At 39.9% G+C, this 22,297-nt stretch overlaps 1 protein-coding gene across 16 annotated transcripts in view; it reads left to right on the top strand.

Moving 5' to 3' along the window:
• Trpm3 (transient receptor potential cation channel subfamily M member 3) overlaps window positions 1–22,297 on the top strand; it is a 492,783-nt gene that overhangs the window by 300,435 nt on the left and 170,051 nt on the right. For all 16 annotated transcript variants that reach the window (XM_057778232.1, XM_057778230.1, XM_057778228.1 and 13 more), the window contains one exon: window positions 1,504–1,678. In XM_057778232.1, coding sequence (XP_057634215.1) covers window positions 1,504–1,678 — 175 coding nt within the window. The remainder of the gene's footprint in view (window positions 1–1,503; window positions 1,679–22,297) is intronic.

Raw genomic sequence — 22,297 nt, 5'->3', positions numbered from 1 at the left:
TTTATTTTTTGAGACGGTTTCTCTGTAGCTTTGGAGCCTGTCCTGTTGTTCTGGAACTAGTTTTTATAGACCAGGCTGGCTACAAACTCACGGAGATCGGCCTGCCTCTGCCCCTCGACCCCTGCCCAGCTTTGCCACATGTTTTTGATGGAGATTTAAAATAATACCTATTCATGTGCAACCAGCATTTTGGACCTTTCCTTTAAGATTAAAATCAAATTGCAAAAAAAATCTATCCTCTGTAACATAGAGTTGATAAGACCCTGTGAGACTGGTACGCTCAGATTTTAGAAGGAAAACAGTCATAGTAGCCCTGTAAAATCTCCTACCAACAGGGCAAAAACCAAATCCCAAGTAGTTGCTTGTCACTGGGAAGCAGTTTCCTGATACAAGATAAATTGTCAGCAAAAGGACAGCCAGAAAACACAGATGACCAAGTTTTGATTTTATTTTTGTTTTGTTTTATGTAAATTCATATTTACAGAGGTAGCACAAAATTTCAATTATGTCTTTTGTAAGAGCACTTTTGGGTACATCGTAAAACCAGCTCGTTTTTTATGGTGTTCAGTTTGACTCATGTACTATAAAATTGAACAAAGTACATTATTCAGTGACACCTAATGATACTTAAAATGTCACTATAAAATAAATTAAATCTGTCCTCATGGTTTTTCTCGTGGACACTGGTTTTCAGTGCTTCTCTTTAACATGTTAGGTTGAATCACACATACAATGCTTACCTTACAGAAATTGTTACATGAAAATTACAGGGGTTTGTGGCTTGATATAAATCTTAAATGCATTGGGAAGTACCTTTGAATCCCCTTAATTCAACTGAATGCAACAGATGTGTAGTGAGTATCATCATACACCTGGCACTTTGCTCAATAGTGCAGGGTGCAATTATGCAGAAACCCATGTATCCAAAATGGTGACCTTTTATGATGCTGGTGTTGCTGGGAGCTGCCCGTCAGACAATCAGCTGTGCTTAGAACACATAGACCTATATTGCAGCCAGCATGGGATCCAACAAGGCCCTGCGACTTTATTTTTTTTAATGAAAAGAGCTATTTAAACACTTCTTTGGAAACCAGGAAGTTGGAATTTCTAACTTCCAAATTTTACACAGAAAACTGAACTGCTAGATAGATAAGACACTTCTAACAATCAGAATGTGGCTTCCAACATTTTGACAAACGGCCCAGTCTTTCTCTGTGAGTCACTTCCCTTCTTGATGTATCAGATTGTCCGATGTGAAGTGGAATAATATCCCTCTTGTGAGTTATGGGGATTGGGCAGGATCATGTGTACTTTCTGGGGGTGGAAATTCTACTAACGAGTTTTCTACAAATGTCATTCAGTGTTTTATCCTTTCGTATCTCATTACCTCCCCCATGCTCAGTAATTTTAGTTTCTGCTTTTTTGTTCTCTTTTTGTTTATTTGGTTTGCTGGCTTTGTGTTCTTTTCTCCTTTTTTCCCTTTCTTTTCCTTTTTTGATGCAGGAATCGGCCAAGGGGTTCCAGTGGTGGCACTCATAGTGGAAGGAGGACCCAACGTGATCTCGATTGTTTTGGAGTACCTTCGAGACACCCCTCCTGTACCAGTCGTGGTCTGTGATGGGAGTGGACGGGCATCCGACATCCTGGCATTTGGGCATAAATATTCAGAAGAAGGCGGGTAGGTGAATTATCAGGCCCCAGGGTAGACTCCTGAGTACAAAGCTGGTGTTTAAAGTATGGAAAAGAGGGCATCAGAGCATGTTCTCTGCAGTTCAGTCAAGACCTCATATCCTAAACAGCTATGAACAATTATCTAAACATTGACTGTGGGGTGGTAGAGAACAGAGGACAACATCTCAAATGCCCCTGGAGTGGGGAATCCCTGAAGGCTACCTTGAGACCACCTGAGGATGGGGAGGGAGGAACTTAAAGGGTGTGTTCTTTTATCTCAGTTTCTCCTTCCCTCTTCTCCCTCAAGGAAGGAGAGGCAGGCACTGGGCTATGAGAAATGAAGCAAACAGAATATGGGTAACAGTGCAGGGTAGCCTCCAAGATAAGCTGAGTTTGGGGCGTGAGTCTAAGAACCATCATGGTCAAGCTGCTGTAAACACTTTCGGAAGACTATTATTAAATACTTCTCTATTGTCCTGGAAGATAAAACCTCTATAATTGTGAATTACTCCCAAAACTCCTCAGCCCTATATATTTTGGTTGGAGTATCAGCTTTTTGATGCTGCTGTCTAAAGTCCAAAGCTCCAACTTTCGCTGGGCGGTGGTGGCGCACGCCTTTAATCCCAGCACTTGGGAGGCAGAGGCAGGCGGATCTCTGTGAGTTCGAGACCAGCCTGGTCTACATGAGCTAGTTCCAGGACAGGCTCCAAAACCACAAAGAAACCCTGTCTCGAAAAACCAAAAAAAAAAAAAAAAAAAAAAAAGCTCCAACTTTCCTGGGAGGAAGTCTCTCCACAGTGACCTAATAAGACACTCCTTCAGGTCATGGAAGTAATTTGAAACAAGGTGTGAATGAGTTTAAGGAACACAACCAGGGGAAATCACTTAACTTTTGCTTCTTTTGGTTAATGTTGTTTCTGGGTTTTTGTTTGGGTTTTTTTTTTTTTTTGGTTTTTTGTTTATTTGTTTTTGAGAATTTGATGTGAAGAGCTATAGACAGACAATCAAAGGCTGCTGAGAGAAAGAGAATCATTCTTCTCTATAGACAAGGTCTCTGATAGGTTACCAAATCCATAGTGATCAACTCTTAATGCATACCCACACACATACACACACACACACACAAAACATTAAGTCAAACAAAAAAGCAAAACACTAATTACCCAATTTTTCTAGCATATGGTTAGGGTGACAAACGAGTCCCACAGGAGATAAGGCCTCTTATAAATATAGAGTAGCTGTCCAAGGGTACATGAACTGTGCAAAACATTGAGATATAAACAAAGAAGAGCCTGGAGTTGCCACCCTCAAAAACCATAGTACGGCTAGTGGGCAGACCAGTATGCAACTACAGTAATGAAATTACTGCTAGCCCGGTGGAGGGCACTCCCTTTCTACCTCTCTCTCGCCAGTAAAGAGATTCCACATGTCAGCCACTACCTCCTCTCCTTTCCCTTTCTTAATCCCTGTTTTGGCAGCCACTAAGACAGTATGTTTGCCTGGTTTATACTGGAACCAATACGTGTGAAGTGGAGACTGTCAGAAGGCTGAGGGCTTCTATGCCACCCGTGAATGCCATGATAGTGACCTGATACCTAGAGATCTGATGGTTCTAAAAACATCCTCATCGGAGTTAAAGCTTAGTCACTGCCAAATTTATTTAAATTGCCATCATCATTCTTCTTTGGGAGAGTAAGTACTGACCCATCTTATTACTGAGGACCTAAAGAGAGGACATTTGCCCAATGATCTTTATATTGACTAACTGATAACCTTAACTGTTTTTTAATTAAATTTTGCCATAGTCCTTATTTCTTTCAATATAGCAATATAGTCCTCTCATCTGAAAACAGCTCTTAGCTCTTGATTGTTTGTTGACCCATTGAGTTTGCTGATTGTTTTTGTCATATCTCCACAAAGCAGATATGGGTTTGCATTTGGAATGCAGGTTTCCTTTTCTTTCCTACAAAACCAAAAAAAAAACAAACAAACAAAAAAAAAAAAAACAGGAAGGCATTCTCCAATGTCTCTGCTATCTTGGATCACCCAAGTGACAGTCAGAGTCTGGTGCCTATTATTTATTATTTTTTAGGCTGTGTGTCTTGAACATATTAAAAATCTCTCTAATTGAGCCGCGAAGTGGTGGCACACATGTTTAATCCCAGCACTCAGGAGGCAGAGGCAGGCGGATCTCTGTGAGTTCAAAACCAGCCTGGTTTACAAGAGCTAGCTCCAGGACAGATCCCAAAGCTACAGAAAAACTCTATCTCGAAAAACCAAAAAAAAGTCTCTGATTATTATTATTTAAAATATGTAAGAAAAAATGTGAGTTTTAGAATTGGAAGGGGCAGTGGGCAGCTTAATCTAGTGGACAAGAAGGTAAATGCTTTGTCCAAGTCTGCACAGTCTATGAGCTCATCCATCTGGGTTATTAGCAAAATTCACTGAAGTATGTTTCATGATGAATGTTTCTGTCCTACTCAGGAAGGGTCTTGATGACTTCTTTAAACTTTTTTTTCTTAATATATTTTAATACAATCTTTTCTCATTTTGCATAGCTATTTCTGTTCCCACTCCCTCCCCTCTTCATACTTCCTCCACCTTCCTCCTACCTCACCTCCTCAGACTCCTTTAAACTTTAAGTGCACAAAAGTTATCCAGTTTTTTTAATAATTTATATTTAATATTATTATTAGCATATGTATTCATAACATACAAAAATAGTGCAGTCCTGGTTATGATCTTGTGTCCAAGTTTTGATCCTTTCTCATCCTCACCTAGACCATCATCCACCCATCCCCATATCCACCTCGACTATCATACACTGATCCTCATCCCCACCTATACCATCATCTACCCATCTCCAACCTCACACCTAGACCATCATATACCCATCCCTGTCTTCACCTAGACTTCATCTACCCATCCACATCCTCAACTGGACCATACACCCAACACCAATCTCCAACCTCACCTAGACCCTCATCTACCCATCTCTACCCTCACCTAGACCATCATACATCCATCCCCACCTAGACCATTATCTACCCATCTCTGACCTCACCTAGACCATCATACATGCACCCCCATCCCCACCTAGACCATCATCTACCCATCTCTAACCTCACCTAGGCCATCATACATGCACCCCCATCCCCACCTAGACCATCATCTACCCATCTCTGACCTCACCTAGACCATCATAAACCTACCCCCATCCTCACCTAGACCATCATACACCCATCTCCAATTTAAAACTCAAAAGGACTGTGAACGTCTAACTTCACTTGGAATTCTTATTTCTAACTATTTTATAATCTAAGTATGCAAAATTCCCAATCTATATAGCCTCTACACAAACATATGAACCATGGGCAGTTATCAAAGAATCTGAAGTCACTCACATAATTAATACAGAGGCAAAAATTAAAATAAAAATAAATAAGGCTATTTATTTCAGTGGGTCTTCAAAGCTTAAAAATTATTCCAAGATATTTTTAATACTTAAATAGAAACCTGAAGGGAAGTTTTGTGTACGTGTTTGTCAATACATGTACTCACACACAGAGAGATATTATACATACTGCTATGATGAAAGTCTACACTCTTAGGAAATCAATGGTAAATTTATCCTGATAAAATACCAGTCACAATGTTTCTGTATGCCATTGGAATAACTGCCAGGATTAGTTGTGCCTATTCAGTTTGACAAGAAATTCTTTACCACACATGTGCATGCAATTTAAAGTCATTTCCAATGAACATTATTTTGTGGCAGTGTACTTTCTTTACATGTACGAAAGGAAGGAAGGAAGGAAGGAAGGAAGGAAGGAAGGAAGGAAGGAAGGAAGAAAGGAAGGAAGGAAGGAAGGAAGGAAAGCATGATCCAGCTAGCCTTCATTGACCAGGAAGGATTTCTTTAATTTTTCAAATTCCAATAGAATTGAATATTCTACTACATAACATATGTGCATACATATTTATAGAAACAAACCTGTATAAGTAAATGCATCACTGTCCAAATAAAATTGGATATAGGGAGCATACACATCCTAATTAAAAAGCTTTCATTTATAAATAAATTAATATTTCTGATGATTTTTTTATTTGGGAATAAAGTTAATTTAATTTATGGATTGTTAAATGACATAGCTATAAGGACTATGGGTGTATGTGTTCAGCTATGTAACCTTACATTTTAAAATCTTAAAGAAACGACATTTTTCCCCTTACATTGTGACCTTTCTAGTCTGTCATTGAGTTCCTTTCCAAGAATATGAATTGGAAAGAGAATATGAATTGGAAAGAGAATATGAATTGGAAAAGAATTACTTTGGAAGTGAATTATAATTGGCAAAACTGATTATCTCCTCTGAATGAGATTGCTTGAGATAGAAACAGACAGACTGTGTCTATCACAGCGCAAATGGGCATGGATACATTAGGAGACAATCACAATGAAATGCTTTTTCTGTGTGTGGTGCTGAGGTTAAAATTAAATTCTATGTTTTGTCTTTTTCCTCCCTATCTGTTCTGTGACATGTGGTACCTGGAAGAAATGGCCAAAGTCCATTTCCTTATCACCGTAATGGGTTTTCTGTTTACCTGTCATAGTTCAGAGTGAAGCAGTAAGCACTTTCCATAATTAATTCTCTTGCTCCAGAAATATGATCAAAGCTTTCTTCCTAATGGCAAATGACTAAACCCCATAAATACAAATATTAATGTTACCAGGAACTGTTAGATTTAATTGCCCAGTGCTAAACACAAAGACTTTCTTGTGTTTGACTAAGCAGATAAACAGCATTGCCTGGTGTCTGGAGCACCTTTCAGTGTGCAGCTTCTTGATGCTGAAATCATCAGGCCTTTCTTTACCTGATAACTGTCAACCTCGAGTCTCAAGCTGCAGAGAAATGGGATCTCATCCCTTCATTTGTCACACAGGGAACAAGTGCCTGACAATGGACAGTGTCAGCATGAGAACGTCGTCTGAGCCCACGTGTGCTCTGAGTCACGGTTTTATTAGCAATGCTTATATTTACTTTAGAATTTTTGTTCAAAACTTACCTCCTGGATTTACCACAGTTTAGATCTAGAAAAGTGGCAGAACCAGCCAGCTAGCATCCAAATAGAAAAACATGCCTTAAAGGATTTTTAATAATTTGTTCATGACTATTGGGAAATTATCAAATTATCAGTGAGGCATATACCACTCCTATTCTATGTTCTAGTAGCATTTTAATTAGGGATTGACTGTGAAGGGCATGTCAGCAGTTGTTTTGTTGTTTGTTTTTTTTTGTTTTGTTTTGTTTTTGGTTTTTTTTTTTTTTTTTTTTGAGACAGGGTTCCTCTGTGTAGCTTTGGCTGTCCTGGAACTCACTCCGCAGACCAAGGCTGGCCTTGAACTCACAGAGATACACCTATTTCTGCTTCCCAAATGATGGGACTAAAGGTATTTGCCACCACTGCTCAGCCATGAGAAATCTTACTCTTGGGACTAGAAGAAAAAAAGAATGTAGTGTGTTATGTTGTATGGGATGTTTGTGTGAAGAGAGAGATGAGAGAGTTGGGTGGTGACGGGTGTGTGTGTTTGTGTGTTTGCGTGCTATGTGTGAAATGGTAGAGGGGTGGTGTGGGGAGACAATAGAAGTGGGGATGTGATGAATGGGGAAAGTATATGTGGTATAGGACAGGGGTGATATGGGGTGAGCGTGGTATGGGAGAGATTTTGGGGGGTGTGTGTATTAAAAATATTCTGAGATTTTTCTACTTAAAAATAACTTAATAAGAATTCTCATGAGTTTTTTGTTTATTTATTTTCATTTTCCTTGATGTTAGCCTTTTTATTGAAAATAGATTTTGGGGGGTCAGCTAGGATGAAGGCCTGAGAACATCAACTAACTATGAAAAGGGAAAACTACATTGCATGGTTTCCAATTTATAGCTGCAAATTTCTTGAAAAATATTTGTTTCTCTCCAAATACCTATCATGTATCCAAAGACAAGAGAAAACCATCAGAAAATCAGGTGTATCAGGAAGCTGGGAGTAGTCAGCATTCCCTGGGGCATGTCATTCTGTGCAATAATCACAAGTGTTTACTCCTACTGCTTCAGAGATTCAGCTCACACTGAAGGATGTCAAAACCCTAGCATTTTTCTGAATTGCTTTCTGCAGAAAGTAACTGATCTGGATGGTCTGCACCCCAGCATGAGAGAGACATAATTGGAATGTCAAGTAAGAAAAAGAAACCAATGGCAACTAAGCTGATTTCAAGCATCAATTTTAGTTTTTGTTAATCTCACCTAGCCTCATCCCTTTTCTAGAACTTTTTGTAAGACGTGTCAAGCTGATTCTTTTTCAATTTTCTTGAATGAAATCATAGAAAAAGACATCAAAAACAAAGACTAGAAATGGTTCTCCTGTCACTTCTGTAAGCGTTGTTTAAGGGGTACCTCCTGTGTGCATAGAACTGTTGGAACTGGCTCTCAGAGACACTGTAACGAATATTCAAACACATGACTATAGGGTCACATGGGCTAAAATGCTTAAACAGTACAATATAAAATACTGAGTAGGGCATCTCCAGCAAGACTTCTATAGTATGTCAGTTATCCATAAATGCCAATATAATCAATCTACTCCTTTTTCCCTCTTTCCATCAAATCTGTGTTTAACGAGGATCACCCTAGATGGTAGAAGAAGAAAAATAGTGCTCTCTGTGTAACAACCCCAAAGAAAGAGTCAACCCAAACAAAATGAAAGGAACTGGTAGAGGAGACTATTTTTTGTTATTGATGTTATTTTTGACATTGATAAGCTCTAAATCCTCCTACTTCCGTCTCCTGAGAGCTGGGATTTTAAGCATGCACTACTGTAAGTGGTCAAGGAGAGGAATTCTTTAAGATGGCAGGCTAGCATTTCTGCGTGCTCATGTATGTGCGTTCTCACACACGTGTGTAATTAAATTTTATGTCTATATTTAAATTCAATGCATTAAGTGTAATAAAATATAGCAAAATAACTAACATAATATTTACTCACATATAATTATATAAGTACCCATATCTTTATGTGTACATCCAAATGATTTAGTTGAAGACTTAAACAAAAGACTGATAGCACGACTCTTCAAATTAATAAATCACTAGGTATTTTCTAGAAATCACTTTAGGTACCAAGGGTATTATGGAAAGCATTATTTTCCTCCAGAAACATGTATGCAGTCTCATGTAAACAAATATAACAAATAGTTTTCAATGTTAAATTACTGAGTCTTGAGGTGGCAGAAGGCACCACAGAGAGAAGTATCACTGTTGGTTTTCTCAGAGGAGTATAAATACACAACCTCGTCATAGTGCCCACATTCTACGTGGCCAGAAAAATTGTTCATTTCAACACAAGTTATATAAAACTTTCATCTGACAAGTTACTGTTAAATCTCTCCATAACGTGTCAACATGGGGAGGATAAAGCATTGATTTTATAAAGAATTATCTCAAGAATAGAGAAAATACCAGGAAGGAGAAAGGTTTTATTGACCTACGTTAGCCAGTCAACTCTCTACATTAAATATGCTTTATTAAAATTGCTCCACTCTTGGCTCACTGGGAAAATGTGTCATTGAACATGAAGAGCCGCCATCCCCAGAAGGCATCTGGGCAAACCATTATTGAGAACTCTTGACTGGAGTTGCCAGAAAACCCAGGGAAAGATTTCAAAGGTGCATACTAACCACACAGTTTTATGTACTGATTTAGATGGACTGAAAGCAGAACTCAACAAACTCTTTAAAACCAGAGTTTTTATCTATAATCCCAATGATAATAATGCAGGTACCCCCACTTAATCCCGATGAGAATAATCTATGAGCCCCACTTCACTTAGATAATTTATATTATGTGAAGATTAAATTTCTCTGATACATCTACTGTTTTCCAAAGTTGCTTCTCTGGTCTCTGTACCTGGTGAGTATTCTCCTCGAGTCACTAGACCATTGCTGCAGGTCTCTGCACCTGCTGCCACAGTTGGTCTTTAGAACCCAGTTGAATCAAAAAGTGTATTGACCTTGAATCTCCGCCTGCCCCAGCTGTGCCTAGTTCTGATCAGATTTGTAAAATCCTCCTCTACAGGACAATTTTACTGATAAAGTGCTCATCTTGATAGAACTTTTAGCTCTTAGTACTGTTATTTGAATAGATTTCTTAAGAACATCAGTGTCCTTCATTTCTTGTCTTTTGCAAATTATTGGGGATTTTTATTTTTTAAGTTGGTATTCATAGCATTTTCATATGTATGTGCAATTTGTTATAATTCATCTCCCCTCCTGCTGTCTTCCCTTTGACTTACTGTCTGAACTCTGATTGTTCCCTTCCAAGTATATTCTGACTAGTGAAAACACACAGTCAATTTTAAAAGGTAGACAAATGGGAAAGATGAGAAAGCAGTATTTGAGGAGGAAATGCTCCGGCAGTAGGAAAAGCATTAGATTAGCATGGATGCCATCCAACCTCACTTGTCATTGACATGATAGTTATAGGAGAGAGACACTACAGTCCCAACCTTCCATATGCTTGGTTTTCACTTTTTTATGTTTATTTATTTTTTTTTAAATTTCGTTTTACATCCCAACTATAGTTCTCTCTCTCTCAGCCCTCTTCCCGCTCCCTCCCCTCCCCCCAGCCCATCCCTCATCTATTCCTTCCAAAGAACACATCAAAAAAAGTATCCACCATGACCAAGTAGGCTTCATCCCAGAGATGTAGGGTTTGTTCAACATACAGAACATCTGTCAATGTAATCCACCATATAAATAAACAGAAAGAAAAAAAATCACATGATCATCTCATTAGACGCTACAAAAGCCTTCTACAAAATCCAACACCCCTTCATGATAAAGATTTTCACTTTTTAAAAATAAATATTTTTATTAATTCTTTGAAAATTTAATTCAGTATATCTTGATCAAATTCACCCCCAAATTCTCCCCTAATTATTTCCAGATCTACCCTTACATCCCTACTCCTCCAATTTTGTGTCCTTCTAGCCTTCATGGTTACCAAGCACACAAGTGGTACACAGATGTACATGCAGGCAAAACAGCCATACACGTGGAATAAGGAAATAAACAGCACCGAAATGAAATGACCTTGAATTTATTTCCTGTCCTTCAGAAGCTAATTCTGAAGTATCTTAACGGACATTTGACCCTGCAACTGTTGCTACACTGGTTTAACTTGCCACCAGTGGTACCACTAATAATAAATGTCTGGAATGTTCTTAACAGATTTTCCAGAACCCACATGAAATTCTCAAATTGATCATAGACCACAACATTTTCATACACTAGTTACAGCACCGACAACCTGCTGGAAAGCCCTTTTTGACAGAAAAGGAGAAAACACATTGAAAGCAGGATCCAATGATACATGTACTAATCTTGCCAAAAGAAACGTGAAACAAAAGCCTCTCAATTTGATTCCTATATTACTGGGTGGATATCCACGTTTATTATACAGTCTTTGGATAGTTTGTGTCACACAACTCTTCATCACAAAGAGAAGCTCCTATAGGTCTTGGATAAGCATTAAAGAATCTGTTCCTTTAAGGCCATGGCAGTCATAATTCAGTATTTCGGGAACAGTCCTAAGATTTGGATGTCTGTAAGACTGTGATCACCTTAGTGTTCATCATTTGATAGTGTGTTTCAGTTTCATTATTTCTGGTACAAGAATCACAAGCCATTTTCCTCTTGAGTGAGAACTCACATCAGTCAGTGATAGTCTCCTGAAATGCACTGAGAACGACTTTAAGGCTTCATCTGGGCTCAGATGAAAGGACCTGGTAGGATAGATTAACAATGAAACGCAAAGAGAGGATCTCACAAACAGACAATGTGTTGTGAACATCTACTCTGGCACTTGAATAAAATGGCACCCTTATAAGTGCGCTCATATCTATAAGACCGCCAGATGAGTAACAAGTAGTACAGCAATTTATCTAAACAAAGAGAAAAAGCCCAAATTACCACAAAGGTATGTGGGATAGAGGAAGCAGTTGCTTCTTGATCAATATGGCAAAACATATCAATGTTTCAATTATCTGGCCACATAAGAATGTCCATACAAGGATAAGGCATGAGAGATGAAGGAACAGAAACTCCTTACCACTGGGAATCAGTTGGAAATGGAAAGAGGGACAGGTTGACAACACAACTTACTGTTGATAATATATACGAAATAATAATGTTTAAGTAGGAATTAGGGGCTGGGGAGATGGCGTTGGAGTTAAGAGCACTGTGGCTCTTGCAGAGGCCCAGTTTGAGCTCTCAGCATCCATGTGGTGGCTTCCAGCTATCTTTGATTCCAGTTCCAAGGGATCTGATGCCCTCTTCTATTCTCTCCTGGTGCCAGGAGTGCACATGGTACATATATCCAGGAAAAACATATACATAAAATAAAATAAGTTGTTTGAAATTTCTTAAGCAAAGAATAATCCATCATAGAATATGTAACAAAAATAGAGAAACTTTCATCATCCCAGTATCTGAAAGAAAATACGGTAATAAGGAATAATTGGACAAACTACTTAGAGACATAATATGGTGTTACTCTTCCCCAACCCTCTACCCCTATCTCCAACAACATCCTTGGCACACTGGAGTTTTCTGTTTATAAATATGAATATATCTCTTATATATTATTGCAAAACTTTTACATGCAAAAACTTGGTCTAAATATATTACTTTGTAATATGAGATAATTACGATATTGATCCCACTGTAGAAATAAGAAAATGTAGGATGAAAAGGTCATGTCATTTGCTAACTTTCTCCTAGTAGCACCATGGTCTTCCCAGGCAGGCTGGAACTGGAACTGTGCTCTTAACACCCGTGCCATATTGTATCCTAGGAAGATGGCCCAGTAACTGCGGGAGGCATGTCTTGCTTATTCCAGAGTTATTTCAGACAAGAAAGTAGAATGCATCCAGCTTTCTTCTTCTCTCACATGCTACTTAGCTTCTCCTCTGAATAAATCTCTAGCCAACATTTAATGTATATTCATTGAAGGCATTCCATAGCTTGGCCTCCCCAGAGGTTCCATATACTCCTTAAGTCACCTCTGATTCTGACTTTCATGCAAGGCCCAAAATAATGAAATCCTGACCATCCCCCTAGCCTGGTTATGGGTGGCGTTCACTAATCGGTTTTACTTGGAATGAACTCTGAGTATATTGCTTAACTTACAGTTTTGGCAGAAAATCTGCCTGACCATGTGGCAGTTGCTATATTCCTTGGAAAGCTTCCTTTTCACTCTTGGGCACACGAATAGCCACAGGCAAAGGGAAGAGGGGAAATGACATACAAAAAGCCAGTACTATTTAGAAATTTGTACTTAAATATCCTGCTAGCCATAGCCCTAGCTCTAGTCCAAGGTGGAGCATTTGCCTGTGCCATAAACCTCAAGAGCAATGCTGGCCAACAGAACTTTGGGGGATGATAGAATTTGCCTCTTTGTCATCCATCAGACAGTCCCTGAGTACTTGGGTTATGGCTATGAAGTTGACTTACACTACAATTAAACTTAAATGATCCCTCATTGCTAATGACAATCACATTGAACACCACAGTTCTTCATTTCTACAGTGGGTTTTCACCAAACTAGAAATGCTTGAATTCTGATAGATTTCCCACGTTATTTGATATTTCATTCAATATTACTTATTCATTTGAGAAATACATTGAATAACTATTATGATCTAAGCCCTAGCCCAGATACTGGCAAAAACACACAAGGAAGCCAAAAGAACAAAATTCTCTACCCTCGTGAAGCTTAGAGTCTAGCAAAGTTGGATGATAATAATAATAGTAATAATTAAAAATAATAATAAACAGTACTTTAGAAGGTGCATGCAGGAAAACTACAGAGTTATGTGATCAACACAAAGACAAAGTGGAAAAGTCTTTTAGGATTATTAAGTTGGCACTCCAGAGAAAATACAGATACATAGGTAATAAAACTTGCCATCCAAGCAGCCAAGGAGCTTAGAGTCTAGGTCGTCTTACGAAAAGCCACCAGTAAAACACAGACCACAGAGCTTGTTCTTATCACAAGTACCAAGTGCTCACTTGCCACTCTCAACCTCACTTGTGTTTCCTTTGGTACATATGCCTATACCTTCTATGTTACTATATATGGATCCAGATTTTGGAATTCAAGAGCGAGAGTTAAATGGGAACGGTCCCTCTATGGATATCAAAAATGAAATTTGTCAGAGAGCATCCTGTTCCACTGATATATGTCATGACCTATAACAGGCATTTTCTCTAAGATCCACCTCAGTAGTAGATAGAACCCTCAGGAATAGTCTAGGTGAACAATTTCTTCTAGAATAGACATTAAGACACAGAACTGCTGTTTGTCTTAATTGATAGGGGCTGTTTTGTCGCTGGTTTCGATATTCAGTGACAAAATAATCTAGCTAACCTACATCTGTGTTCTAGTCAATCTGTACCAACTTTCTATCTAGCCATCCTTTTCTGAAAAAGAGCATCAGAGTTGCTCTTAGGGGATTCTAATTGTTGAATATTTATGTGTATCTTTCAATTAATTAAAGGAACTTTGAGCAGCTGATTAAAAAAAAAAAAAAAGAATTCCCCTGGGAACACAGTGGATGCCTGGAGTCACATTACTGAATCTTCTCATATGTCGACTACAGAACATCCTCGTGTATATAGTAGAAGATAACACTTGCATCGAGCCCTTTAAACAAATCATAACGGTTCATCATACACCGAAGTGAGCCTGTACATGGAGGCTGGCATACATCATTATCAGAGTCTTCCTTTCTCACTCTCTTGTCTCCCTGCTAAGCTGGCTCTCACAAGCCACATCCTGTTAAGGAAGTCAATTCACCTCTACAGACCTCACATTTTTTTCCTTGCAAAAAATTATTAAAGGTGAATCATTCCTTTATTCCAAGTTCAAATCTCTCCAGCAGAATCTTCCAGGTAGGGCCCTTCCTGGTAAATACAGATTTTCAAAGGATCAAAATTGGAAAATCAGGAAGTGTAGAGCTTTATGAGCTTTGATTTCCTCCTGTTTGACTGTGAAGTGATATAAGATTAGTTCTGGGGACCTCCTCATCACCAGCCTATTTCCACCTCACCTGATGAGTGAGTGCGATTCTGGGCTTCTCCCATTGAAACCACTGAGTTAATTGGTTTTCAATGGTGCTTTGCCTTCTCATTCAAAGGCTTGTCTCATCCAACAACCAAGGCACTATTCCCCTTTCTCTTCACAGTGTGCATGCTTTGCATGCTGGTTATCTTATTTCAACTCTGAGCTGGGTTTCACTAGCACTCCTCTGAAGGTGTAAAAAATTCTCAGGTACATAAATAATCCTTGTTTAATATCTCTTCATCAGAGGTAGTTCCAGGTGTTTTTCTCACATGATCATTTGACCTAAAAACATCATTCTTAAGGACTATTCTAGATCTGTTATCAAATGAGGAGATAAAGACTGAAAGAGCTAAATAAACTATACAGAGTCCTCAGTAGAAAAAGAAGGGATGGTTTCCAATGAGAGGCACCATAGCAGAGTGCTTTAATTACATCCCTACATCTTCTACTGATCATTTATTATATATGTTTGTTGTGTTGACATTCGTGTGATAAAATTACTTCCAGTTGCCAAATCACTAAGCCCTATGTGGAGGAACTTATCTTTGTATCACTGAAATGCTGAATATCTTCAGATGGTGCGCATTTTTGTGAATGACTGCCCTACACATTATGAGAATAAAATGATATTCTCCCAGAGCATCTTGTAAGTAGGAATCGGAGATTTTCACCCAGGAGATAGTTTCAACTGAGATTTAAATAGGCTTTGAGTAGAGAGTTTAGGAGCAGAAACCATTCCATGCAGTAGACAGAGCACATTCAAGGGCAGAGAGGTATACAATAAATGCAGAGATCCTGTATTTATAGGAAGTATATAAGGGTAGCAGAAGAGAGCCTAGGTTAGGCGAGAGACCACAGATAATCTTAAATTACATATGCAAACTAAGATGCCATCTGACTGGTGATGGGGAGCTATTGCAGAATTTTAACAGTGTTCTAGAACATGATCCCGCTACAAAAGAGCCATTTAATCAATGCGGTGGAGGGTGGACTGGAGGAGGATAGGCAAGAAGCCAATTAGCAGTCTTTCTATTCCGACTGAGAAAGATAAAGACAAGCCCAAGCCAAGGTTCATGGAGAAGGAGCTGAGTCAGGACAATATTTCCAGAATTCAGATCTCTATGTGCTGGTGTTTCTAACAGGGGTTGCTAAAACCTGCAGGCGTACTGTTGCCTCACCACCCCAAGCAGACCTCGATGTGAAAGAAAGACCCTGAGGGAAACAATCGAGTGTTTGGTGCTGACTTCCCTTGGTCATGTAGAACTGGCCCATGCATGCACATATGTTACTGCTACTGCCCATTACATACAGCTTTTGACAGGGATAAAAGGATGAGAACGGTAGCCATAGAGAATGGATGCAGGTCAAGTGACAAAGTCGAAAAGAAATACCCGGTATACCGTGAGTCCCGAGTAAATGTAGAGAATCACCTATACCAAAGGGAAAGCGTTGTAGGCTCTATGCACAGACCTAAGTGGCAGTGTTTTAGAGATGTGTGTGAGTGATTAGGTGGCCACTTTTAAGGATACATGGTTCTTAACCACATTAACTACTCAAGAGGGAATAATACTACTAATTCCTAGATGCTAAGACTGGAGAGTCTCATCTCCCAACCGACTCTGAAGACAGTGCATGACGGTAACAGGTGTTAAGTATGATTTGCTGAATGAGCGAATGAATCAGAGAATGAACATGCGATGTCTGCATGGGGTGACCGCAAAGCTCCATTTTAATTAAGCTTCCCCTAGATCTAAATATCTCAATTTCCCCCAAAGTAAGAAATCACCACAGCTCTTTAATCTGTCTCAAATGGGAAAATTATTTCTCTTGAGAAATTATAATTCAAGGCCAGCTGCCATCACAGCCAATTTTCGCGAGAGGCATGCCACACACCAGAACCTTTGTGAGGATGGACTTACTTAATTCACGTGTCTATGAAAATACTTTATCACCTCCATGTAACATATACAAAGGGGATAAATAAGAGCTAAGTAAGTCTTAAAATCACACAGCCAGTGGGTGAGAACTTATTAAAGGCTGTCGGCAGCAGAGGTACAGCATTTGAAAGAAAGTGGTAGCTTTTCTGGAAAAGAAGGGGAGAGTAAGGTTGAAGGGAAGAGAAGGAATCACAGAGATTGTCACTCTCTATGACCTCATTCAAGGACACCTTTGGGTGTCCTTTGTGTAACATTTAGGCATTTGCTTTGGCTTCAAATAAATGACGAAAATTTCTGTTTTCTTTAGTAAACTAGAGATACCATTGGAAATGATGTCTTTGAAGTACCAAGTATGGGTATTCACAGTTTTATTTATATAAGTAAAATTCCTCACCCTGTGTGTGCGGCATCTCAAAGCATCTGCAGGGGTCTCGGGAGGACCATTCTCCTCAAAAGCTGTTAATTAACCTGAGATTAGCTCCTGGAGTCGCACTGAATTCTAGATGCTTTTTTTTTTAAGTTTTCAAATCTAGGAACAAAAATCTGATATTGCAGATAATTAAATTTATTCTGGGAGAACTATTTTTACATGTGGGCTGCATTTGCAGCGTTTGAATAGAACACTAATTGCAAAGTGTGGGGCGTGTTTCTGGCTATCCTGAGCCCTGGGTAAACACTGACCTATTTTAAATTACTCGGTGACGAATCTGAAAACTACAGGCCATACATGCAGCATTTAAATGGAACCACAAATACCACAGTGCAGAGATTTTCCTTAGTCGCAAAAACCCTCTAATTTGAGGTGGACCCAAAATAACACTGATACATATGGAGCCCCCAATTAGCGGTTTCCATAAATAAGTCACTGTCACAGACCTGGTTCTAAAGCTACAGTTTCATGGAATGTTACAACCATGTTTTGGTGTCAAGAAGTTTTCAATCACTACTCTAGTGCCATAAAAAGACTCCTAACAAGGGGTTGTCTCTAAATCCATTGATGTTCGAATATCATGGTAAAAATTTTAAAAAGCTATCAATTTCTCCTCTCCAGGGCTGTGGAGTGGGAAAAAAAATGGGAAGAACTAAAAATAAAATCAGAGTTTCAAGAAAGCGGGCTTCTCAAAGACACGAAAATGTGTGTCCACAAAATAAGACAGGGAAACAAAGTGAATCACAGATGAGGGTCTAAAGTCGACAAATCTTCAAGCTGCTGAGTGCTCTGTCTGGTGTCTTCATTTACCAACCCCCACTTAGACTCCTCTCCCCTAAGCCGGTCAGAACACTTCCAACATTCTTGTTTTCTCATTCTGTCTCCTCTCCCCATTTGTCTGCCAGTCTGTCTTTGTCTCTCTCTGTACATACATTCATTATACATACATACATACAATCATACATACATACACACATATATATATAAAGGAAAAGCATTTTCCTAATAACTTATATTTCTCCCTGTGATGCACATGACTAGGAAACTGAGTGACAGAGTGCTATAAGACACAGGAAAACTGGAACCATGGCTCAAGAGTGAAATGAAGAAACTCAGCCCAGTCTGAGGTCACCAGGCTATGAGACATCACAGATCTCTCCAGTACCTTTACCAGTTTCTTCCCCTACAAAACAGGCCACCTGCCTGCCTCAAAGACTCTTCTCCCATTTCTGCCATGGATTGATAAACCAGGAGGTGCTAGGAACACGGGAAATGCATACTATGGGATTGCTCTTAAAGAAGAAGTGTCACTAAACCTCTTCAACCAAAGGCACATGAGCTTTAGATGTGCTAGTTCTCTGTTAAGAGGAGTGACTGCTAATGGGACACTTCAAACAGCAGAGGCACACCAAAAATATTTTCATTTTGATGTAATCAGAAAGATGTGGGGGAAAAAATAAAGCAGAATTGGAGTTCAGTAAATATAACATAATGCTTCAGATGGACCAAGTCTCCTTTGCTTCCCCAGCCTTGTCCGTTCCATATGTAATGGCTCTCTTCTCCATATTTTCTATTTTACCAGCAATGAGCCTGTCCACTTTGTAGCTCCAATCCATTGTAAGGTTCTTCTTGCTAACTGATTGATCCAAAGCCACCACCTTGAAGAGATATGAAACAGAGACTCCAAACTATAGAACTCTTGGGCGAGTCTTTAGGCTCGCCTAGTTCTGAACGCTGTGACTAAGTCAATTATACGTCATTCTCTAATTCCCAAACTGACAGACTGGATGGAAGTGACAGACAGTGCTCGCAAACAGTTAATGACTTCAGGGAATTCGGAGTTCATTACAGATGGCTGGCAGTAGAGAACAAATTCTGAGCTGTTATCAAAATTAAACACCTGCCCATGAATGATTGGACCTATCAAGTGGCAAATCAGAAGAATCCCTCCTGTAGTCAGACATGTGCTGCATTCTACACTTCTGTTGCTGCAGAACTCTCTGGAATTACCCTCCTGGGTTGCCTGTCAAGTAGACTTATGACCAGGTATGACTGAGTCTTAGGAGAGTTAATTAGCACCACAAGTAGAAATGGGTCTCTTTCTCCTGCTGAAACACTTCTTACCACTGTGGGGACAAAGCCACAGATCTCACAAGACATGGTGGCACTTGTCCGCAATTCTAGCACTTTGAAGGTAAAAGCAGGAGAATTATGAATTTGAGGCTAGCCTGGGTGTACAGTAAGACTGTGTGTCAAAAACCAAATAAACTCTAACATAGTCTCCAAAGGCCCCCGTGATCTTGTCCTGGCTAACCCTCACTATAGCCTCATCTTTTCTTACTTTTTTAATTTGTTCCCCACAATAGCTTTTAGTTATTGTAACAACTGAAATAATCATTTCATAGAAGCAGAAAGGTTTGGGGAGTCACGGTTTTGTACATCTGAATGTATGAATAGCTGACTCATTGGTGTGGTGACAGATCTTAGCTGGAAACATGGAGCAGAACAACACCATCCAACCATGTGACTGGGACACGCAAAGCAGCCTGGATCCCTTTGAGGGTGCAGTCCCAGCATCTGAAACCCTTCTGTTAGGTGGCGCTTCTGTATCAGTCAGTCACTTTTCTGTTGCTGCAATAAAGCGCCAGGGCCAAGGCAACTTCCAGAAGACAGGGTTTATTTGGGGCTTACAAGTCCAGATGGCTAAGAGTCCATCATGGCAGGGATGAGGGAGCAGACAGTAGACATGGCAGCCGGAGCTGAAGCTGAAAGTTCACATCTTAAGTCGCAAGCAGGAAGCAGAGAGAGCATGTGGCATGTGGCTTTGACACCACAAAATCCAGCCCCAGTAGCTTACTTCCTCTGGCAAGTGCGCAATCCCTAAACCTACCCACACAGGTACCACTGACTGGGGACCAAGTGCTCCAACAGCTGATCCTGTAACGGATGTTGACATTCAAACCACTTCCACCCCTCCCACTAGCATCAAGCTGAGGCCACACCTTTATCAGAGAGACCTGTAGGGGTTCTTTTGTGTCTAAACTACAGTGCTCACATGCTCCAGCCATTCTGCCCTCTTCTCCCTTCTCCAAACCAGGCCTAACCATGCCATTCTGTCTGTCCTTTCCCACCCTTACCAGGTCCAACCCTTTCTAATGCTCACTCTTCTGCAAGTGTCAGGGAAAGCTCCATCTCCTGGGTTTTCCCGAGGTCACCTCTCACCAGCTCCTCTACTTCTCTACCACTGACAATTGTGGCTGAATGTCTAATCCATGTCCTTCTACTCCACTGGAGGCAGGGGGTGACCATACTGCATCCATATATCCTTATATCCATCTATCCCTGACGCATACCACAGCGCCTACCACCAAGTAGACATCCACATGAATTTTCTAAATGAGTGAATGACAGATGAGTGGGTGGATGAATGGATGGATGGATGAATGGATGGATGGACAGGCAGACAGATGATTTCTAGCTGATTTGATGCCAAGACCATGGAGTCAACCAGAATCACTATCGAGAGAACATTTGGGGTATCCTTTCTCGTCCTCATCTGCACCTCCTTTCCTCTAAGCATGTACATCCTTTGACACTATCCTTCCTGAAGAAGGTGCGAATGGAGGTGACCCTACCTTCTGATCCTCAGACGAAGGACTTTCAGGATCCTTAGATTTACACTTTTTTTTTCAAAGTAAAGGTACCACAATGAGCAGCCCTCTGTGCTCATGGGAACCCCACATATCCAAGCCATAGCAGGTCACTGATAGAAAGGCATTTCAAGATTCATGCCCTGCTTTCCTGTGAAAGGAATTCTCACAACTACCTGCTGTAGGGGCACAACATTGAAGGGGGTAATGGTGTGGGGTCCTCACTGCAGAGAGGCGGTGACATGGAAGAGCACCGGGCAGTACCCTGCTCTGCCATTGCTTGTTGGCTGTGCGGATCTAAGTTTTTGACTCCATCTGGCTAAAATCCATGCTCATAAAATTAAGCAAATCTCTTGCCAACAGGGTTCCTGCCAGCATCAAATGAAATAATATTCTTTCTATCTTATCTAGGAGCTGCTGATACTTCAATAATGAAAGTGATGTGTGCCATATAAAATGTACACATGATAGACAGAAAATATGATTACCACTGTCCCAGAGAAGAGTGTCTATCTTCACGATTTTAAACAGTTAGAACAGTTACGTATAAAAAATATGTTTTCACACCCTTGTCATTTGGTGACTGTCAGATACCTTTCTCTCCAGGCTAGTGGGAGGAGTTAAAATTTAGTAGCTGAGGCCTAAGTGTGCATTGATTGATTGGGCATGCTGAAGTAAACAGTGCTTTGCTTTGGAAATGCTGCTTCCTATGAATCAAACTTTTGGCTCACTAGAAAAAAAAGTAAAACCTTTTTTAAAGTTTAAAAAACCCTTTAGCTTAAAGTAGTAACCTAATTCTTATTTCCACTTGGGGGTGCCTGTTTCTGTCTGTTTCTGTGGGGAACACATGTACATATATGTGTCTGTGTATATATGTATGTGGAAGCTAGAGATCAACCTGGAGTGTTACTTCTCAGGAGCCGCCCACCTTCAGTTTTTAGACAGTCTCACATTGGGACCTGGGACTTGCTGATTAGGCTACCTAGCTAGCCAGGGAACCCCAGAGATTCTTCCTTGTCTGCCTCCCCAGTGCTGAGATTGCAAGGTGTATGCCACATCTGACTTTTACAAGGTGCTGGGGATCAAACTCCTGTCTTCACGTTTGTACAATAAGCATTTTACTAATGTCCACATCTTATATTGATGCTGAAAAATGTGTTGCTGAGATGTAATTTTTGTCCCCGTAAATAGTTATAACATTTCAGTTTGTGAGGAAATGACACAGCAAATCCTTTCCAAGATGTAGACAATGCAATTGAAGGCATCCTTAATAACAGAATTTGAGGTAGCAGTCATTAAACACGTGACTATGGAAAAGGCAAATGGCAGCAGATGACTAAGTCCACTCCCTACTTCGCCCTGTGAGGTTCTGAGACACGAATGCTTTGGAAACTGACACGTTAAAAGAGCTATTGTTGGAAAACATAGGC

The sequence above is a fragment of the Chionomys nivalis genome, chromosome 8 (genome assembly GCF_950005125.1).
Source record: "Chionomys nivalis chromosome 8, mChiNiv1.1, whole genome shotgun sequence".
Lineage (NCBI taxonomy): Eukaryota > Metazoa > Chordata > Mammalia > Rodentia > Cricetidae > Chionomys > Chionomys nivalis.
This window is presented reverse-complemented; position numbering and strand designations above follow the sequence as displayed.